The sequence below is a fragment of the Acinonyx jubatus genome, chromosome X (assembly GCF_027475565.1).
Source record: "Acinonyx jubatus isolate Ajub_Pintada_27869175 chromosome X, VMU_Ajub_asm_v1.0, whole genome shotgun sequence".
In the NCBI taxonomy this organism is placed as follows: Eukaryota; Metazoa; Chordata; class Mammalia; order Carnivora; family Felidae; genus Acinonyx; species Acinonyx jubatus.
Window position 1 is genome coordinate 6,984,865 of NC_069389.1, and position 14,561 is coordinate 6,999,425.

The following is a 14,561-nucleotide window of genomic DNA, read 5'->3' on the forward strand; positions in this document are numbered from 1 at the left end:
GGCGGAGCAGTGGGAGGGGCGGGGCCTACGCAGCCCCGCCCCCCTCCCGACCGGGCCGCGCCGAGGAACGAAGATGGCCGGGCGCGCCGCGGGAACCGAGGGGCCGCCGGCAGCAGCGGTGGCAGCGGTGGCGGCGCCGGGGCTGTGACTCTACGCGTGGCGGCGATCCGAGCGATCCGGGCGGGCGGGCGGACGGCGGCGCGCAGGGCCAAGAGGGCAGCGGGCGGGCGCCGGTGCGCGGGCGCCGGGCGGAGGATGCACCGGGTGCGGCGGGCGGCTCCCCGCGGCCGCCCCCGCGCCCCGGGCGCCGGGCCTTAGTGCTGGCTGAGGAGGCGGCGCGCGCGGGGCGGCCGGGCGGCGGCGGCGGCGGGGCCCGTGCCGTCATGCCGTGGCTGAGCGGCGGCCGGCGGCGGCGGCGGGGAGAGCCGCGGGAGGCTCCGCGGGAGCCGCAGCCGCCCGCGCAGCCCGCTCGGGAGCCGCCGCCGCCCGCGCCCCCTGCCGCGGCCCCCGCGCCCTCCGCGCCCTCCGCGCCGCCGCCGCCGCGGGCCCGGGAGAGCGCCGAGCTGCCGCTGCCCGCCGGCTGGGAGGAGGCGCGCGACTACGACGGCCGCGTCTTCTACATCGACCACAACACGCGCCAGACGTCGTGGATCGACCCGCGCGACCGGTAAGGGCGGGGGTGCGGGCCGGGATCCGGGCGCTCCATCCCTTGGGTTCGGGGAGGGGATCGAGGACGCCGGGAGGCCTCCGGATCTGGACGAAGATCGCGCGTCCTCGGGGGTCCGGGCGTTGATTCGGGCCCTCCACGCCCCCACCCCGGGGCCTTGGACGAGGATCGAGGCGCCCCCTCTCCCGGCCTCGAGCCCCCGGAGTGCGGAGCCCCGGCCGCCTCCCGGCCCCCGCCGCGGGGCCGACACAGTGACTTGGTTCCCTCACGTCACCCGCTGACCGGCGCCTGGAAGCTGGGCGCCTGGAATTTCCTCTCCCGGGGCTGACGGATGGCCCTCTTTTCCTTTTTCCGCCGCGGCCTCGCCCATCCCTGCCGGGCCTCAGCGGCCCACCGCCCCCGGCCCCGCGGTGGCCAGATGAGCTGTCATCTTGGAGCCGAAACGTGCGCTCCAGCTTCGTGGTGTGGGTTCCTTGTCTGGCGGGCTCAGCGTACTTTCCATCCAGAAACTGGTGCCAGACGGGCCACTTCAGGGATTCCCAGTTCTTTTGCAGTTGGGAGAGCCCGCTCCCAAACTATGAGGGTTGCTCTTTAGCGCCTTAAAAATTGAGGTAAAATTCTGATGGAAAGAGCCTTGCCTACTGCAGGCAGAATGGAATATGATTAGACCCATATGCTTTTGGGGTAAACGAAAAACAAGAGCTGAATTTCAGGTTTCCTTTTTGTGCAAGATGTGAACAGGGCACCAAGTTGTCGTCTTATTCATGTAAATAAATCCCATGGAGGAGAAAAAAAGGATTCTTCTGAAAGCACTACCATATTGCATTTAATTAAGTTCGTGTAATGACGCTTTTCCTTAACTTTCTGTTTGATTGCTGGTTTCAGTGGCTCCGCTGCTTTTGGAGAGATGCAGTGTGTGCGTGTGCGTGCGTGCGTGCGTGCGTGTGTGTGTGTGTGTGTGTGGAATTGGGGATTCTGTTGAAACCGAGTATTTCTGGTGGTTACCTGATATCTTGCTGGGTGCCAGAAAGGCAATAGTGCTGGCTCCCCAGTGATTTCAAGACTTGAGAAGGTTCAGTTTGGTGACATTGGTCCTGCTTTCCCCTCACCTGCACAGGAAAGGCAGTGCGGCATGGCACTGGCATTTGAAAATAAACTTTGGAGGAGGGAAGCTGCTGCATTATTGTTTGAAGATCTCTGTGGGTTCAGATAGGGAAAAACAAAGCCAAAGGGTCGTGCTTCCCTAACATTTTCCCTGAACACAGCAAACTTCTGGACTCAGAAACTTAGATCAGTCTTAGCACAGTTGTATGGGTTAAAAAGATGCTTGGTTATTTTGAAAATCAGGTGAGATCATACCATAATTTTAACCAAAGGCTAGAGCCACAGCTGTTTGATCAAGCCTTGGATGGTTCTGGAATTGGTAGAACTGCTTGGAATGTAACGCCCTTTTATCCTGTATGTCTGTTAAAAACCCAAACAACTGGAAAATGAACCAATTAAAAACACCGTTTGGCTTAGAAAAGGCTAAGGCTCATTTTATGAGGGTAATATAAAACAGTTGTGGTTACGTCGGAGTGGGGATTCAAGATGAAAAATATAAATGTGAAACTTTCCATTTTAATGGTATGACCCAGGGCATAGGTGAGCAGACCCAATGGAAGTCAGCTTGTAGAATCTTCCTTTCTGTGTGCTCCATACACATTTCGTATGTTCTTTTTTCCAGAAATCTGTTTGCGCGAACTGAATGACATTTTCCCCCTTTTCAGACATTGCTTATGTTATAGATTTTTTAGAAGTCCCCGTTTCTAATGCTTAAAAGTGTCGATTGAGTGAACAAAAGTGCATATTTTACATTTTTTGTAAAGTAAAAACATGTGTATACTTTTATGAGACATTGTTTTTATAGTGAGTGAAATTCAGCAGGGGACAGCTTGCACTTCAGCTCCCATAATACCTTGCCCGAAATATGTATGGAATGTTCAGCAAGCCACAAACATTTAAGTGGAGTCTACCGAAGGGTGTAAATGGGGTATGGTGTAATAGCCATTCTTTTTCCTCTTTCAAAACAGAACCCTGCTGATTTTTATGGGTGACTGATTATCCTTTAAGGTTGTAATTGATTTTTATCATATGGAAAAAACGGTTTGTCAGAGCACATTTTCTCCATGTGCGTCTGACAGTTGAAACCCTTTTTGAGTTGTGTTTGAGTCACACAACTGGAAGACGCTGTTCAAGGACTTTCTCCAAACAGCTTCCAAATAGAGAACTGACAGAGTGGCAGATACACAAATAGGTTTTTAAAGAAAACGAGATTATGAAGGAATACGTGAATGTGGTAGGTTAGGCGAAAATTGTTGCTGACTTAAAACATGATTTCATATACGATTTAGTAAAAGCCGTAATAGCATAAAATATGCTGCTTTAAGCAAAATAACTGAGGACCGAGGGTTGTAAATAATCTCTTCTAGGGTTTTAGCGTAATTCCATTCACTGTTGTGTTTAACAACATTTGATATTGCCACGGCTCGGGGTGTGTTGGTGAATTACTGTAGGTATCGTTTCTTTTTGGAGTCATAACCAAGAGGTTGCAAGCCCAAGGAAACAGTCTTTACAGATGTGGCTACAGCTGTATAAAAAATTTCAGTATTTCCAAAATGCAGTTTTTTTAGTTTGATTTTGAATCCCCACCCCCACCCCCCCGCCGCAGGTTTAAAAATCACCATCTCTGCAGATCAGTACTGTGTGTATAATGTTCATAGTTTCTTTTAACAAAGGATTTTATCCTTTAACAAAGGGTTTTGCGTTAAAAAATATAACGTGAATGCATCATTTCTATGGCTCGTAGCTCCCGTGGATGAGCCTTGTGTGGTTTACATTAGTTGCACATATGCATCCTACGTATATTGACTCAGAGTTCAATGACTGCTCTATAAAAACGTATTTGCTGTTGAGGCAGAAAATTTGGGAAGAACATTTTTGCCTCCTTTGAAAACCTTGAGTGCTTTTGACAGCTGTGTATATGTGTGCTTCCTGTGGGGTTGTGTCGATATCATCCTATAGGCGGACTGAGTGATCGAAACTTCACATTCTGTTTCTTGTAGCTCAGTTGAGATTGTGCAACACTGGAATACCAACTTTGGGCAGCTTAAGAATGGTGCACCAGATCACACTTGAGGTTGAACAGAATGTAAATAATCCCGACGATGGTGGAAGACCCAGATGATATCATGACATAAGCTTTTAGGGACCCATTTGTTCACGAGATGGGATTTGACCTGCTCCAACTGGAGACATTCTGTGGTATATTAAAATTCCTTTGAACAGGCTCTTGCTTTATGGAGAAAACAGTCCATGGTTTGGGAATTTGCCAGGTTTGGAGCCCCATATGACAGAGCCAGGTGACATCATGACCCCCTTCTTAGAACTTTTATTCAGTATTCATTAATGGGCGGTTTACCATATTTACTCCACAGAATCTGTTTCTGGGTTATATAAACTTTCTGATAAATAAGCAATGATTTCTCCATTTTTCATTTTTTTTGAAGAATAGGTACTGTTTGTATGGACATGGGGGAGCATCTTGCTTTTAAGGCCATAAGGGGTGGGCTCCTGGAAGAATCAATAGTCATTTCTTGGTCTATTCTTGGCTTAGTATCTTTCTTTCTTTTTCTTTCCTTCCTTCCTTCCTTCCTTTTTCTTTTTTTTTTCTTTTTTTTCTTTTTTTTTTTTTTAAGAAAAGTGAATGGAAAAGTCATTTCTGAAAATAGATCCCGGATGTTTGGAACTCTCTAAGTTTCCTCTTCTCCCTTTTCACTCTGATTCTGAAAGTGGAAATAATGTTTCACCTTCTGTAGTAGGTTCTGCTTCAGGAGCCCATGGGTCAAGTGATGTGTTAAAAGTCACCCGGCAAGCCTGGTGAGTTTCTTCTAGTCCAGGTCCCTTTGCTACTGCTGGTTGCCTTTCCGACACGTTCAGCAAAATTAAGCAGAGTTAAATGCTACTGAATTCAGCTATTCCCATTTAAATCCAGTAAAATGTAGAAGTATTTACAGAGATTCTTGGGAAGGTGGATGGGGAGACCCGGGTTTTCTGGGGGATGGGAGACAGACATATACAATGAAGACAGTGGTCACCAAGAACCATTGTCAGGTGGTGATGGCTTCTGAGAAAAGGACGGAGGGCTCATTTGAGCCTGCGGGGTCTTTACCTTCTTCCATTGATTTCCTAGGTTGAGGGTTTCTTGTGTGCTCTCTTGGAGCTGGGGAAGAAAAGGAGGCATGTGAGGACAGTGCTGGAGACAGGAAGTGCTGCGTGTTCAGGATAAATGAGGTCAATTTGACTGACCCAGAGTCTTTGTGTAAGGGGGGTGAGCCTTGGGTAACAGCACGCAGAGCTTGGAACCCTCAACTTTGGGCTTGGAAGAGTGAGGATGGTCTTGTGCAGGCTCTCATTTCGCACTGGAAGGCCACAGCTATGGGGATGTCCTGCCGGCAGATGGGCGGACGGGAAGTTGAGCTGGGTCTTCCGGCCCTGAACCAGTGCTCTTTCTGGTATGCCACTCAGCTGCCCAAACCCCACCCGCTCTTAAGCATCCTACCTCTGTGTTCGTTCATTCGTTCGTTCATTTGATAACTGTTGCACAGCCTCTCCGTCTCGGGTGTTCTTCCAGGGTTTGAGACTCTAGTGGCGAGCACTAGCAGACGGGTCCCTGCCTCCGTGGGGCTTACACACCTCACCGTGCTGTTCCTGCCTCTTGGTTGTTCCCCACTGAGATCCCTCAGGTCTGTGATGGTGGTCAACAGAAATGGAGTGCTGACCGTGTGCCAAGCGCTCTAGGTGTTTGTCTGGATGCTTTCACTGAAAGCCCACAGTGGCCGCACGGAGTGTGGGTGGGCAGGTGATGAAACAGGACAGGGAGGTTGACTTAGTAACCTCACTGCCCACAGCCAGAGAGGGGCAGCGTCTGTCTGACTCCAGAGTTGAGCCCACGTCTACTACCTGGACGTGACCCTCCCTTGGCCAGGTAACTGTGCCCCTTGCTCTGTGTTATACCCACCAGTTATTTTTATCTTGCATTCATTGTTGTTTGATATTTTGCCCCCTCTCCCCCACCCCGTGGTAGGTAGAATAATGACTCCCCCAAAGATGTTACAATGACATCTGTAGGTAGGATTAAGTTAAGAATCTCGAGATGAGGTGATTGTTCCCGATTATCCGGGTGGGCCCCATGTAGTCATGGACCTTATAGGAGGGAAGCAAGAGGGTTGTTTCCCATTGAGAATGGAAGCATCTGGTCAGCTCCGTGTCTTTGATAATAACGGTGATTGCTGGTGCTTGTAGAATGCCTAGGGGGTACTGTGCTAGTATGCTCGTTACATCCATTTTCTCCCTAGCTCCTCCCAGCAGTTAGGAGTCCTTGTTCCTTTTAGAATAGTGTGGAGTCTCACCTTAGTCATCTGATGCGCTGGCCAAATGTGGGGTGGTGGGTAGGGTGAATTTCGAAGAGAAGAGGCCAGTTGGAAACTCTGGGGAGGTCTTCATGGATGGTGAGGGCCTGATTGAGAGAGATTGGGAGCAGTGGGGCTAGGAAAGGCAGGGATTCTACGAGAGAAACTGTGATGAAAACAAGGGCACAGTATTTAGCTAATACTTGAATCAAGGCAGGTGGAATCGGGAGCTCTTGACAGACATGGTGAGGGCATCTTGAAAGGCTGTTCGTGGAGCTGCGGAATCTCCAGTGTTTTCTATCTGGTGGGCCCTCTTTTTATTTCTTTAAAGGGGCTAAGGAAGTGAGAGGGAAGGAGAAAGGGAGTCGGCTAGGCTGGTCCTTAGGCAGAAAGCCCTGCACTTGGGTGGGTGAGTCATCGAGCCAGGCGGGAGATCTTCTGGTGGGTCTTAAGCGCCAGCCGCGGCACCACCAGGAGATCGAGCACTGCCAAGGTGGGCACGGCATTGCCATGGCGTGGGAAGCTCAGCCAGGACACCGGATAGCCACCGTGGGAGACGGACCCCTTCTGCCCGTGGAGCTCTGTGCCACGGGAAGGTGCTCGTCCCCAGTGCGGGGCAGGCCTCTGAGGGTATGGATCCACTGGATTTGCCCTGAACATTCTCCCCGCTTAACAAAAATTGAGATAAGATTTACTTACTCTAAAATGTGCCATTTCAAAGTACACTGTGTAGGTAGTGGCTTCTAGTATATTCACAAGGTTGTGCCATCATCACCACTAACTCCAGAACATTTCCTTCACCCCAAAAAGAAACCCTGTACCTGTTACCCAAAGTCACTCTCTGCCGCCCCCAGCCCCTGGCAACTGCTAATCTGCTCTCTGTCCCTGTAGATTTGCCTGTTCTGGACATTTCATCTAAGTGGAGTCATACGCTCTGTGGCCTCCCGGGTCTGGCTTATTTTGCTCAGCATGATCTCTTCGAGGTTTATCCGTGTCGCAGCGTGGATCGGTGCTTCCTTCCTTTTCGTTGCCAAGTACGGTCCCACCGGGTGGCTAGGGCACAGCATTAGAGGCTGCCCTGAAGTGCCATCCTTGTCCAGGTGTCCCTACAGACTATAGGAAGTGGCCGTGGCTTGAATTCCACCCTGTCAACTGCAGCTGTTCTACTCACAGAAAAATGACCCTTCCTATGTTTACAATGTCAGAATGTAAACATGACCTCGTGTATTCCCTGAAAAACACGAGGCTTGGGCTGGCTGTGATCAGCTGTTGTCTGTTCTCATTTGCTCGCTGCTTGTTGTGGCCCCTCCGTAGTGCTGTCCATGGTTGAACCGGCTGGGGGGTGGGGGGGGTCTTCCGAGTCCCGGCGCCCTCTGCACGTGGCGCCCAGGTAGCCCGTGTTTTAGGTTTGAGTTTCTATTCCCTGACATGAGCCTTGAGTAGATTGCTGTTTCCGAAGATGATGTCACAGCTCCACACGGTGTTACGATGTTGGGCTTAGGTAGGTATGTTCAGTTCTGTCACTGCGCTTGGAATTTCAGAATTTTGACAAATGGCTCTTTGTTGCGTGCTGTTTGCGTGCTGTTTGGAAACTGCTCATTCCGGCTCTTGGGAAAATGTTTTCTGGCCCTTTTCCCCCAGGTCTCCGTTAATCCTGGGAAGTGTCTGTGATCTTGGGACGGACGGGAGAGCTCAGGTGAAGCCCGTGAGGATTTGGAACGGGGGGAGTTTGGCCCAGGACGGCTGGCGGACCTCGCCTGGCAGGTCAGGGCTGGGGCCAGGGTCACGCCCGCCTGGCTGGCCAGGTCCCGATGTGCAAGGTGGGGCCTGGCACTCAGAGCCCAGTGCAGGGGGGACGGGAGGTCTGGCTGAGGCCGCACACCTTTGTTGCACCCTCGCTCCATTCTCTCTCCCTTGTCCAGAAATGCCCTTCCTGCACGCCGGCCCACTTCTCAGAGGAGAGAAGCGGGTTTAAAGGGGAGGGTGATGCTGTCCCGATGGGCCCTTCTGCAGCCTGCGGGACTTGTTTGTGACGTCTGATGCACTTCACGTGACTGATCAGCTGATGGACGCGGCCGAGCCGCGGGAACCTTGGTAAAAATCCGTTGTTTGGCATCACGGCAACTGTGGCCCCTCACTTGGCGCCGTGCTCCTGTGCACAGCTGTGCGTGGAACCGACTGTGGCTGCCCTTTCACATGTCGAGGCCCACGGGGACCTGGGGTGTTCCTTCTGTTCCACGGGGAAGCCACTGAAGCGTTCCTGCCACCCGAGAACGAAACCGGGCATGAACACGCAGAGTGCGTGCAAATCCCCGCCTGCCCCTTCCCAGAGGGAGCTCCCATAACAGCTTGCTGTGTGTCCTTTGGTCCCTTCTCGACACTCTGCCGAAACACATGTGCATGAACCTGGACCTTTGTCTGGGGATTTTACAGAAACGGGATCATGCTATCGACTTGCCCCCGTGGCTTGACACTGTCGCTTAATGATAAGTCCCGGTGCTCTTGCCACTGTTGGAATATTACGGATCTACCACCGTTGTTTTCCATGTCGTTGTATTGAGGTACGTTTCATAACAGAATTACTCATTTTAAAGTGAGCCACTCCGTGGCATTCAGTTCGGTCACCGTGTCGTGCGGCCGCCCCCGCTGTCCAATTCCAAAACCTTTCCTTCACCCCGGTAGGATACCCTGTCCCCATTAAGCAGCCACTGCCCGTTCCCTCCCCCACCCCCCGTGGGCCCTGGCAGCCCCAGGCTGCTTTCGGGCCCTCTGGCTTTGCCAGTTCTGGACATTGCCTCCAAATGGAATCATATGATCTACAGGTGTCCCATCCCCTGGGCAGGGGACTTGGGTTCCATTACCTCCCCAAGGGCTCTTACGGTTGGCCCCATCCCTGGGGGCCATTTCCCCATTAACCACCCGCCAGCCCGAGGAAGGGTGAGGGGGAAGGGCCATCAGTGATATTAAGGTGGTGGTGGTGGTGGTGGTTCTAAACAAAATGGAGAAGCATAAATAAGTGAAAGGGTTTATTTCAGTTCCATAAAATGGATGAATGAATGAATGAATGAATGAATGGAATCGTACGCTATGTGGCCTTTTGTGTTGGGCTTCTTTTATCTAGCCTAATGTTTTTGTGGCTCATCCCCATTGTAGGGGTCTGGTTTTATGCTTCTGCTTCTGGTTTAATACGAGGATACGCCCTCATGTGATCCTAACTGAGGGCAGCTGCGTGAACTTGCCCGCGGGAGCTGCCAGCACATTCTGAGAAAAGTCACTTGACAATCAAAGAAAAGAGATTTTTGCTTTTCGTTTGTTCCCTAATTTAGCCTTTAATTTGTTACTTTGAGAAAGAGAGAAATGTAAAATCTTTCACATTTCTCTTCAACGTGAGGGACAAGGAGCCAAAAAAACTAATATGTACACTAAGACTTTTCAATAACCTAGATGCAAAAAGAAAAATCAAAAAAACCCCAAACAAACAAAAACCCCGATCTAGATGCTACGTCTGTGCCGGGGGCCATGGAGAGTAACAAATGAACATCACCTAGCCGCTTTCCTCGGGGAGATGGAAACGCCGCTGGGGAAAACAGAAGAACCCACGTGGAATAATAAGCCGGTGCCGGGGTGGTTCGCGGTGGGCTGTCAGGACCGTGGCAGCCCTGGAGCCCGACGACGCGGGCGCCCCAGGTCAGCGCTTGCCACCAGCGCTGTGCTGCCGTGCAGATCCCTGAACTTCCTTGTGCCCAGAGTTTCTTACTTGTACAAGGAGAAGGGCAATACTTGTCGTTAGATGGACCAGCGTGTAAGTGTAGGTTCTTTCCCAGATGCAGTGGCCGGCCCCAGGAGGTCTTAGGAGAGGGGGCGGCCCAGCATCTGTTCCTGGGCAGCCTGTGGGATAAGAATGGGTTTTCCATTTGCAAGTGGTTGAATAAAAAGAAGAGTAGTATTCTGTGAAATTTATGTGACATTCAGATTTCAGTGTCCACGAATAAAGTTTCATTGGAGCTTAGCCGCATACTCTGTGGCTGCTCTCGAGCTACAACTAACTACGAGGACAGAGTTGAGTGGCTGGGCAGAGACCGTGGGGGCCGCAAAGCCGAAAACGTTACTGTCTGGCTCTTTACAGAAAAAGTGTGCTGATCCCTGATCTTAGAAGACAGGATTGGGGCGCCTGGGTGGCTCAGTCAGTTAAGCAACTGACTTCCGGCTCAGGTCATGTTCTCACGGTTCGTGAGTTCGAGCCCCACGTCGGGCTCCGTGCTGACAGCTCAGAGCCTGGAGCCTGTTTCGGATTCTGTGTCTCCCTCTCTCTCTCTGTCCCTCTCCCGCTCGGTCTGTCTGTTTCTCTAAAAAATAAATAAAAACATTAAAAAACAATCTTAAAAAAAGGATTAATTAAGGTCAGGGGACCTGTGGTCAGGGGACCTGCGGGGGGTGGCACAGGATAAGACCTGAAAACCCCCGTGGGAAGTCTAACCAGAGGAAAGGGGCATGGAATCATAAAAGCCAGTGGGGACCTTAATTTAGTCAAGGAACCCCTCCACAGAAACTTCTTCGGAAAAGGATGTTGTAGGGGTGCCTGGGTGGCTCAGTCTGTTAAGCATCCAACTTTGGCTCTGGTCACAATCTCACCATTCGTGAGTTCGAGCCCCGCGTCAGGCTCTGTGCTGACAGCTCGGAGCCTGGAGCCTGCTTCGGATCCTGTGTCTCCCTCTCTCTCTGCCCCTCCCCCGCTCACACTCTGTTTCTCTCTCTCTCAAAAATAAATAAACATTAAAAAAACAAAAAGGACGTTGTATCTGTCGTATGACAACCAGTAGAGTTAGATTAGATCATTTAAATAGGATGTGAATTAAGACTGTATAAGAAGGCAGGAAAATAACCACATTTAAAAAGATTTTCACTAAAAATACATTTTTAATTCTGGGGATCCGCTGCACAGCACTGTTATTATAGTGAACGGTACTGTGTCATATGCTCGAATCGCTAAGAGAGTAGATTTTAAATGGTGTCACCACAAAGAGGAAATGGTAATCGGGTCACGTGATGGAGGTGTTCGCACACGCTATGGTGATAATCATATTGCCATATATAAGCCTATCGAATCATCGTATTGTACACCTTGAACTTACACTATGTTATATGTCAATTACATCTCAGTAGAGCTGGGAAAAACACAGTTAAAAAAAGCTAAGGTTTGAAGGTGCAAAAAAACCTTAGTTCCTGGGAGAATTTTGAGTAAAGGACTCATTCTTTTGTGCTCCTGGGTGAGTGGACCCGCCCCCCTGTACTTTATGAACTGAAGTGGGTTTTAAAGGCCCGTTAAGAGAATTGTGTGTGTGCACATATGTTGCTTGCTAAGAACACGCAGATGGAAAGAAGAAACCCAGCTGTTCTCTGCCCCTCCACACCCCCCTTTACAGGCCTGGAGGGGCAGAAAAGACCCCCTGGGACCAGTGTTACAGGGAGGGCCCTTCATTAGCCTGTTCCTCTTCAGAGCAAACCGAGACGCAGAAAGAAATTGGTAGGATTCCGTTTATATAGCATTCTTTTTTTTTTTTTAATGTTTCTTTATTTTTGAGAGAGAGAGACAGAGTGCAAGCAGGGGAGGGGCAGAGAGAGAGGGAGACACAGAATCCGAAGCAGGCTCCAGGTTCCGAGCTATCAGCACAGAGCCCGACGCGGGGCTCGAGCTCCCAAACTGTGAGATCGTGACCTGGGCCGAAGTCGGATGCTTAGTCGACTGAGCCACCCAGGCGCCCCGATAGCATTCTTAAAATAATAACATGGAGTTAGAGAGCACATTAGTGGTTGCTGAGGGTTAGGGATGAGGGGCAGGGGTAGGTGTGGCTATAAAAGTGGCTCGAGGGAGGCATGTGGTGGCAGGATATTTCTACGTCTTCATTGTGGTTATAGAAACTACACATGTGGGGAAATGACACGGAACTAGTACACAATGTGTACAGCCACTCACGTGCACACAGATGTGCACATGAACTCTGAGTAAGCCGTGTGGGCTGTGTGGGTGTCGGTCCCCTGGTTTGGCCTTGTGCTGTAGTTGCGCAGGGCGTGACATGGGGGGAAACTGGGTAAAGGAGCCTCCCTTCCACAGAAGGAGCAACTTTCTGTGAATCTGTTATTTCAAAATAAAAAGCAAAAGGAAAGACAAGTGAGAGAATGAAGGGACCAAGCAGTTATAGTTTTGTTTTGTTTTGATTTAAACCATCTCCTTTCCTTTAACTTATTGAGATTTGACTCTCCTTTTCTACACAATACCTACCACACAGTGGGTGCTCAGTAAATGTTTTTTGAGTGTAATTATGCATGTAGAAGCAGGTTTTTTTTAAATGTTTATTCTGAGAGAGAGAGAGAGAGAGAGAGAGAGAGAGAGAGAGATTCAGAGAGACCGGGGAGGGGCAGAGAGAGAGGGAGAGAGAATCCCAAGTGGGCTCTGCACTGTCAGAGTAGAGCCTGACGTGGGGCTCGATTTCACAAACCGCGAGATTGTGACCTGAGCCGAGATCAGGAATTGTACGCTCAACCGACTGAGCCACCCAGGTGCCCCCTGAGAAACAGGTTTGACTTACTTGTGTATTTCTGTGTTCCACTTAGTTTTTCTCAAATATTCTAGAATTCTCAAGAGCAGTCGTCTTTGCCTGCGGTCAGAGCCCCTGCTTTGTTGGCGTGCCCACCCTTGCCTTGGCTCAGGGGATGTTATCCTCTCTGCAGCTCCTGCTGAAGTCCTGCTCGCTCAGAGCCGGTGGGTCTCCGCTGGGAGTGGGTTTGCCCCTGCGGGGCCATTTGGCCACGTCTGAAGACATTTTTGATCATCACAGCTGGGGAGTGGGGATGGGGTGCGATTGGCATTTAGGAGGTGGAGGCCAGGGAAGCTGCTGGATGTCCTCCAGTGCATAGGACAGCCCCCAGCACCACGAGGAGTTATTTGGCCCCAAGTGGCAGTAGCCGGGCCTGCCTGCGTTTGGCTGAGGCAGGAGCACGTGGCCCAGAGCTGTGCCGTGAGCGCAGGGGGAGATGCGGGACAGCCAGAGTTGAGGACAAGGCTCCTCGTTCCTGCGGACCTGCGTGGAAGCGACTCCTCCTTCTGCTAACCCGTCTCCACCTACATCCGGAGCTGGGTGGTTACGTCACTGCCACAAAAGCCAGGAGGGAGCTGGCCGAGAAGCCCAGGGTGGCAGAGAAAAGGCTGCACCCTTGGTAAGGTGGATGGTAGCTGATTGAAGAAGGTTCTAGAGCTACCTGCCCGCAGCACCTTTTCTTACATGAAATGTGAACTAACAGTGTCTACTTAACCCTCCAAAGCTGGTTGAACTGGGGTCTCTGTCACTTGCAGCCAGCAGAGCCGTCCTCGCTCGTGTGTGTCTATCTCGTGACGTCTGCAGTTTCCATCACGGACATTCTTACTGGGGGTGCAGGCTGCCACGGAGCGTCTGGGCCTCATCTATTAAGTAGTCCTCTGTTTTTGACCCTTTAGACTGTCCCTTGATATTTGTGATTATATAAGTACTATAATTGTAGTGCTGCTTAGGTGCAATTATTTTCTCAGCAGCAGTGCTTTCCCCCGCGTTTGCTTTAGGAGATAGCTAAAGGCCTGGGCTGAATGCAGACCAGTGGTTGGTTGGTTGGTTTTAATACACATCTGTTTTGGAATGTTTTAGAATTACAGAAGAGTTGCAAAGATAAGACAGCTCCCCCATTGTTAATATCTTATATCACCATAGCGTATTTGTCAAAAACTAAGAAGCCAGTTTGGATATGTTTCTGTTCATAAAACTCCAGACATTATTTGGATTTCACCAGGTTTTTCCGCTAATGTCTTTTTTCTGCTCCAAGAGTTTTGAGAACTATCAAGTGGTTGGCATTTGGATGCCTCAAGCCGACTATTGTATGTTTCTCTTATATCTCTCTTGTGGGTGTTCATTTATCTTCCGTGCACTTGACAGACTTGTTAGAAGTGCTCCCAGGCTGCTTTTTAGGCTCGTGACGTCATATGGCATGCATTGAACAGTGGAGGTTCGTGAAGAACCTTCTTTGCTTTCTCCAGCTCTTCCTCGGCCTCGCACCCATCCTAGCATTAAACTGTGGTGTTCAGTCACTAGGTACAGCCCCCAAGTACCGAGCGGGTTTCACATGAAAAGGGAAGGGATCAATGAACCTCGAAGACACGATGCTGAGTGAAAGAAACAGACACATAAGACGGCACAATGTCCCCCAAAGGCAAACCCATAGCGATAGAAAACTAGTTGTTGCCTGAGGCCCGAGGTGGGAAAGGGAGCTACCTCCGCGATGAGAACGTTCGAACGCTGGATTAGGTTTTGTACAACTCGGCACGTTTACTAAGAATCAGTGAATTGTATACGTAAAAAGGGAGGGTTTTATGGTATGTAGATTATACCTCAATAAAATTGTTTTGAAAAAATCTTATA

At 50.5% G+C, this 14,561-nt stretch overlaps 1 protein-coding gene across 2 annotated transcripts in view; it reads left to right on the plus strand.

The window, feature by feature from the left end:
• Positions 1-250: 250 nt before the first annotated feature.
• Positions 251-14,561, plus strand: part of WWC3 (WWC family member 3) — a 117,902-nt gene continuing 103,591 nt past the window's right edge. For both annotated transcript variants that reach the window (XM_027054649.2, XM_053202054.1), the window contains exon 1: positions 251-667. In XM_027054649.2, the coding sequence (XP_026910450.2) occupies positions 384-667 (284 nt within the window). In that variant the 5' untranslated portion in view covers positions 251-383. The remainder of the gene's footprint in view (positions 668-14,561) is intronic.